We start from the raw sequence: 7,512 nt of genomic DNA on the forward strand, positions 1-7,512 counted from the left end.
GCCTTAAAGTGCATGTACCGTACCTTATATGATTTAGCTAAAGGGCTTCTCCACTACATAAACAGCTTCTTCTTAAATACTCAATTCGCAATGTAAAATAAAAATGGCCTACATTCACCTCCTGTACATTTTCTTACACTTATACCACCAATATTCTTTTCCCAGAAAAACTATTTGACTAAAATCTTTTAGTATGATTTCCAAAATTTATATGCAAAATAAGATTTCATAGTTTTTAATACTATAACCATTGTGCTGTGTCAGTTCTGCGCTCATGTATAAATATGGCAGACTAAAGCCAATGTTTTTTTTTTTCTTTAAGGGTTTGACCAGTCGTTTCAACACAGCAGCTGCAACTGGGGTCAATTACTCTCAAATCAATTTCAGTGCTGCTCAGTCGCCTTACATGCCCTTAAACTTAGGAGCGTTGTCTTCACTGACTAATCAGCAACTGGAGGCGAGTAATGTCATTCGACTTCTCCGATGCATTCAGAGCCATAGGATGGAGAAATGTACCTTGAAGCCTTGTGCTAATTGGAAGCACATACTATTACCATTATATGCTCCTCATCTGTTTACATATAGTAACTTCTCATCCTGAGCTTCTCCTCTCTATGTAATCATTACACGATATAGCTAAATGGTTACATCTTGCTTGGTACATCTAATTCAACGCTACCATCAAAGCAATTTTCTGGTTGTCATTTACCTCTTATCTTTTCTCAAGGATCTTATTAACCAAGGCCGAGAGAAAGTGGTCGAGGCTACAAATAGCATAGCATCTGCGAGGATTCAGCCTCTGGATGATATTATTGCTATAGCGGTAAGTGTTTTTGATTGTGCCTTTACTTCATAGATATTCTGAGCCCTTCGTACAATCTGTATTTATTTTTTCTCCTAGTGGAAGGAAAATCCAAGCTTGTCAGAATCCCAGGTCCAGTCTTTGGCTCTAAGCAGACAGTCAAGCCAAGAGCTTGAAATTAAAAGACGGGAAGCTATATACAATGATGTTTTGGCCAAGCAGCAAATGGTGAGTATTCAACTGTATCTCATTCAGAAAGTATGGCAATTGTGAGCACATGAAATGTGGGGTATAGAACTAGTATTGTATACAGTAATTTCTGGTCTCCTTGGCGTTTGAAGGGTTACATTTCACAGACACTTGTTATGTGAGCTTTTGACACCTTAACAGCAAAATACAACTGTATCCTTCCTGCGGAATAACTTTGAATCTTTCATACAAGTGTTTCCTGGCCTTATTTCCAGTGACTGGCTTCACGCAATTAAAAAATCCTTCCAGTTACTAGGTTCCAAGTTATTTGGGGAACACATTGCTCCGGAATGTTCTGGCCTCTACAAGGTGCTGGACACCTCCACGGACGGCATTCCTGCTCCAAATTGAGCTCTATCATTAATAATTTTTGGCTTTGGTTCCAATTTTTAACTTGCACATGTTACATTGCCCCTTTTCCAGTCACAATGACTTTTAATGTCCTCACTGTGACGAATGTGAGTTTGGTTTCCCCAGCCTGCATGTGTCTTGTTCTACATGAGCAAGTGAGGACAGCATGATCCTGCAACTGAGTTAATTAGTATGTGTAGGAAATGCCCTCTGGATGCCAACCTGTTAGTGACGGTGAGATGTTTAAGGCTCTTGCATCTGGTGGGGGTGTTCCTTCCTAATTGATTTTATACTGGAAAGCTTTCTCTCCTACTGGGTATGTAAGAATGGAAAACCATGTTATTCCGTTCAGGGAAATATCTGTTAATCAGATTCTCCCTGAGTTACACCAAATTAATCTGACTTAAAATTTGTTTGTCAACTTTTATATCACCTTTTTTCAGTAAGTGATAGAGACAGTGGGTTGACAATTAACAATCCATATCCAACTGTAAAATTTCTCATGAGTGCACATTGCTGTAGATGTGACGAATGGTCCTACAATGTCCCCTTAATATGACTTTGTTTTGCCATAAAAAAAAATGGTGATATCCTATACAGAATTCCTGTTAACCCATGTCTGCAAGACAGTCTTTTGAAATCCATAAAAGAAAGGGTGTGACCCAGGGAAGTTTCTTTCAGTTTGTCTATTAGAGACCATTAATGTGGTTGTCCACTACACGGCCAACCCCGTCTCTATCCATGTTTAACTCCCAGTAAAATAATAACACCTATACTCATCTCTGGTGTCAGCACTGTCTCTCTCAGGGATTGTATGACATTATGCCATGGGAGCCCTGCTGCCAATCAGTTGCTGCTTCACTCTACCCTGCATCAGACAAATCAAATACATCTGGAGGAAGTGAGAGAGCAGCAGCGTTTGTTTCCTCTACATGTATGTGATTTGTCTGAAGGTGGGGAGAGTGAAGCTACTGTTGATTGGCCGCAGTTCTCTCGTGACGTAACAAGGTGACACAATCACCTGTGTTAGCATAGTCTCTCCTGGTGTAACAGCATTGGAAGGGAGTATGTGTTATTATTTTACAGGGGGCAAACATGCTGATTGAGAAGGGGTTTGATCAAGTAGTAGATTACCCCCTAAATGAATGTCATTGATCAGTTAAGGCTGTTTGAAAAAAATAAAAAGGAGACACTTTGTACCACTTTAGCACTCTTTGTAATATTTCATAGTGAAAGTACACCTGTGAGCAATAAACGTGTTTAGATAAAATGTTTGACATGTCGGTGTCAGCTATTTGTATGAAAGTGGCAGCAAAAAGTAGAGAGCACCGTGATGTGGCAGATAAGTGAGGTATAGACATTAGTTGGAAATCTGCCATCAAATGTTTCTCTGTATGCCTGCAATTTTGTTAGTTCTATGATGTCACTTATAAAATAGTGCACTGTATATACCCGAGTATAAGCCGAGGCACCTAATCTTGCCACAGAAAACTGGGTAAGCTTATTGACTCGAATATAAGCCGGGTATGCATTATCTCCCTCATCCCTGTCCTAGTGTGTGTTGCTCCCCCAGCTGTATGCATGGCTCCTGCGTCCTCCCCCCTGCTGTATGCATGGCTCCTGCGTCCTCCCCCCTGCTGTATGCATGGCTCCTGCGTCCTCCCCCCTGCTGTATGCATGGCTCCTGCGTCCTCCCCCCTGCTGTATGCATGGCTCCTGCGTCCTCCCCCCTGCTGTATGCATGGCTCCTGCGTCCTCCCCCCTGCTGTATGCTTGGCTCCTGCGTCCTCCCCCCTGCTGTATGCATGGCTCCTGCGTTCTCCCCCCTGCTGTATGCATGGCTCCTGCGTCCTCCCCCCTGCTGTATGCATGGCTCCTGCGTCCTCCCCCCTGCTGTATGCATGGCTCCTGCGTCCTCCCCCCTGCTGTATGCATGGCTCCTGCGTCCTCCCCCCTGCTGTATGCATGGCTCCTGCGTCCTCCCCCCTGCTGTATGCATGGCTCCTGCGTCCTCCCCCCTGCTGTATGCATGGCTCCTGCGTCCTCCCCCCTGCTGTATGCATGGCTCCTGCGTCCTCCCCCCTGCTGTATGCATGGCTCCTGCGTCCTCCCCCCTGCTGTATGCATGGCTCCTGCGTCCTCCCCCCTGCTGTATGCATGGCTCCTGCGTCCTCCCCCCTGCTGTATGCATGGCTCCTGCGTCCTCCCCCCTGCTGTATGCATGGCTCCTCCGTCCTCCCCGTCATGCTCGCACCCTCCTGGTGCGGTCAGAGCACTTCCCTGCTTGTCCGTTGTCCAGGTGAGGCAGCTTCTTCCTGTGTTCAGTGGTCACATGGTGATGAATATGCTCTCTACGCCTATGGGAGTGGAGATGCGTGCATATTCATTACTTTAATGAGCGGTTCAACGTGATCGCTGAGCACAGGAAGAAGCTGCCTTGCCTGGACAACAGAGAGATGCAGGGAGGACTTGCAGTGATGGCATGAGGAGTGGGTGAGTATGATGTGATAGCCGCCGGCTCTTGACCCTCCCCCGCCCTACCCCCTGGGATAATGACTTGAGTGTAAGCCGAGAGGGTCACTTTCAGCCTAAAAAAATGGGCTGAAAATCTTGGCTTGTACTCGATTTATACACAGTAATCACTTGTGGTTTCCAGTCATTTGTTTCCGGTTTATCAAGATTGGTAGGGGTCTCAGCTGCTAGCAGACTACTTGAGTTTATAAATGTCAGATATGGTAAAGTGCCCTACGAGGAACACAAAGCAAGCCATCTTAAGGGTTCATTGTTGTTTTTCCCGACAGCTAATTAGCTGCGTCCAGCGAATACTGATGGGCCGAAGACTACAGCAGCAGTATAACCAGCAACAGCAGCAACAACAGCTTGCCTTCCAGCAGCAGGCGGTATTGAACCGAATGATGATGCAGCAGAAACAGTCAAACCTTCTGGTGAACACAGCTAACTTTCCACAAATAGACCTGCGAGGAATGTATCCGGCCGGTATGCAGAACCTCCAAATGCAGAGAGCACCACCTTCCAACAGAAGCAAAAATCCTGGACCTTCACAAGCAAAAAAAATGTGATGATATTGCACTAAGACCTCTACTGGATTGTTTCAATATGAGATCTTCTTTATTTTCCCCATTTTGTCTAGGAATCTAAGGCTTGACATACTGTAGAATACATCACACATGAAAGCGTTTGGTTTGTTCCCTTTCTGAATGCCGAAAATGTATCGATATTAAGCTTTGAAGTTGATTGGTTCTCTGTTTTTGATGAAGAAAAGCCCACAGGGGAAATCATTTTTTTTTTTTTTTGACTAAGCGGATGCAGAAGAGACCTGTTTTCAGTGAAAACATGCTTTCTGTATCCAGACCAGTTGCACAGCTTGGCGACAGTCACTCCAAAGCAGACATCCTAGCAAGACATAATTTCCTTTATCAGCCAGTGCACTCTATTTGCAGCTGTGTGGTACTTTAGACATTTCTATGGTATTGTAGAACGCGGCATATGTACTAATTTTCTAAAGAAATAAATTACTGGTTTTAGACCCCAGATGGACATCCTATCAGGACTACTGTTATTGCTGAACTACATATTCAACGATAATCAGCCACATCGTGCAAGATGTAGCTCAGCAATGTAGCGGGTATAGGCATCAGATACCCTTAAATGATCTGATGGGGTTAATTGTTTTTTTGACTAGAGATATCAAGGCTTGAAAAGACTTGTTGCCTAATGGCAAAAACATCTAGACACTTTGTTCATGTTAAGGCTCCTGTTGTCCGTCATGCATTGCTATACGTTTTTATGGTGCATCAGCATCCCGGTGCCTTTGTAAATATAGTTTAATTTTTTTTCTCCTTTTTTTTTTCCCATAGTGCTATACTAAATAGGTGTTTACATTAAACATATTTGTTCTTTTTCTGCCCTTGTACTGCGCCACAAAGTGTTAGAATTATCAAATGTTTTCAGTCTGTTGAATTTGCACAGCGATTAGTCCTCGTATTTTTAGCACTTTTAAGGTGCAAATCTTCATTTCAGCCTATAATCCTTAAGACCTAAATCACCACCTAAATATAGCCCTAAATTGTGGCTATGGATTAGCCCTACCTATGTATAGACGTTTAAATATTATTTTGGAGTATCTGCACCGATTGGAAATATAAATATATTGATTTCCTGCTAAAACTTTTTAAAAAATGATTTTGCTTTGAACATGTGGGTGAGTGAAGACATAATTCCAGACCCTGGATCATGCTCCTTTTCTTGCCATTATTGCAATTTTCGTAATGTGTTCAGGAGCCACCTTACCTACCATCCTGTACAACTTGGAGGAAGTAAGCCATTGTGCTAAAATGACCAGGCATATGCAGTCTGTACTGAAGCAGTCAGAGATGAAAAATGATTTTACTGCTTATGTCACTGAATGGCATTGATTCCTGCTTATTGATGGAGAAGCGCTTTCTTTTCACCATACCAATGACTATACAATTTGGCACCAAGCCTTTGCTTTTGTTTAATTGCAGGCCATTGTATGCAAATTAAAACTTTTTTTTTTTTTTTTTTTACTATTCTCTTTCTTAATTTCGTATTAAAGCTTTAATTCAGCCCTTCCCAAATTGTGGCATCTCTGCACATTTCTCCATTAGTTCCATGGCCAGTCATTGAAAATGGACCCCCCCAGCCATGGCTGTACTGGAACAAGGGACACCATTTACATGGGGAAATAAAAATGCTTGTTCTACTGACCAGCAGTACAATAGACTCAGAAATCACGCTGCATAGACATTTGGATTGAGATTGAGCTATAAAGTAGGCTCTTAGTCGCTATGTAGGGGAATAGCAAAATTGTAGCCACTATGATTACAAAAAAACACAAGACAATTTTTCAACACTTTATACATTTTTGTTATTTAAATGTTTCATTAGTTTTGCCTATAAGTAGTGAAAAAGTCAAAGCGGAATTAAGTTAAAGATATGTCAAATGAGTAACATGTACATGCTTTCTAACTGCTTTAAATGTCTTGTAATAAGATTTTTTTTTGTTTGTACCTAAATGTAAAAAGAAAAGAAAAAAGAAAATGCAGTTGTTGCTCATTATTAAAGCAGAAAGCATATTTGCCTTTTGAAGTAACAGCTTTTTACTTTTAAGTTCACAATTAAGTCTTGGTAGATCAGCAGCGTCCCTGAAGTTACAGAGCAAGTCTTGTGAAGAGGACCTGCATCGCGGACCACCCACACCAGTTTGAGTAGACATTTTAGTTGCATATATTGTCTTTACTAAGTAGAGCATCAATCTTTAACCAATATTCAGAGACTTATCTAAACCTTAGAAAGACAAGGAAGGTTCATTTTTTATGTTTTTGGTGTTTTAACTAGCTGCATTACCTTTTAAGCACAGTTAAAACGGAGTTACCTGTATTACAGTTTTGCCTGCTCAACTCTCCACATTTTGATGCTGTTACTTTGGATGTAAAGCGTTGGTATTTGTGATCTTGTACATGTATGTCTCGGTTGTATAGTAGTTTCAGTCCATCTGATCAGCCTTGGCTGCTGAAATCATACAGCTGTTGAAATAGCATTTCTTTATTTCCCTGCTATTTGATTCCAATATTAAGTGCTGTAGAAGTACTACAGAAGTTAATTCCAACAGCGCAGTTTTTCTTTTTTTCTGTTTGTAAAATACTGAAGGACTGAAATTGTGTTTTTAATGAGCGAGCATTTAAAATGAAAATATCCTATGTGTTTTCACCATTGAAAGTGCTGTTTAGTAGTTGAAACTTAAAAAAAAAAATATATTTAATATCTCATTTAATAAAGTGACCAAAACAGTTTCCAGGCTTTGACTGATGTATTGGATTTTTTACACAACATTTTAAAAAGGATATTCAGAAGTTAGTCAGTTCAAGGGCGGCAACTAGATTATTACAAGGGATAGAATGTCTCCCTTATGATGAGATGTTGGAAAAATTGGTCTTGTTTAGCTTAGAAAAAAAGATGCTTCGGAAGAGGTCTTATTTATATGTATAAATATATGTGTGGTCAGTACAAAGGACTGGCGCATGACTTATTCCTTCCAAAAACCATACTAAGGACCAAGGGGCACTCAT

General features: G+C 41.4%; 1 protein-coding gene across 1 annotated transcript in view; it reads left to right on the top strand.

The window, feature by feature from the left end:
* ATRX (ATRX chromatin remodeler) overlaps positions 1-7,236 on the top strand; it is a 348,862-nt gene extending 341,626 nt beyond the window's left edge. The window contains exons 33-36 of the mRNA XM_073556201.1: positions 323-457; positions 728-823; positions 902-1,030; positions 4,204-7,236. Coding sequence (XP_073412302.1) covers positions 323-457; positions 728-823; positions 902-1,030; positions 4,204-4,482 — 639 coding nt within the window. The 3' untranslated portion in view covers positions 4,483-7,236. The remainder of the gene's footprint in view (positions 1-322; positions 458-727; positions 824-901; positions 1,031-4,203) is intronic.
* The last annotated feature ends 276 nt before the right edge of the window (positions 7,237-7,512 follow it).

The sequence above is a fragment of the Dendrobates tinctorius genome, unplaced genomic scaffold, assembly GCF_039654945.1.
Source record: "Dendrobates tinctorius isolate UK_male_01 unplaced genomic scaffold, ASM3965494v1 ptg000231l, whole genome shotgun sequence".
NCBI lineage: Eukaryota > Metazoa > Chordata > Amphibia > Anura > Dendrobatidae > Dendrobates > Dendrobates tinctorius.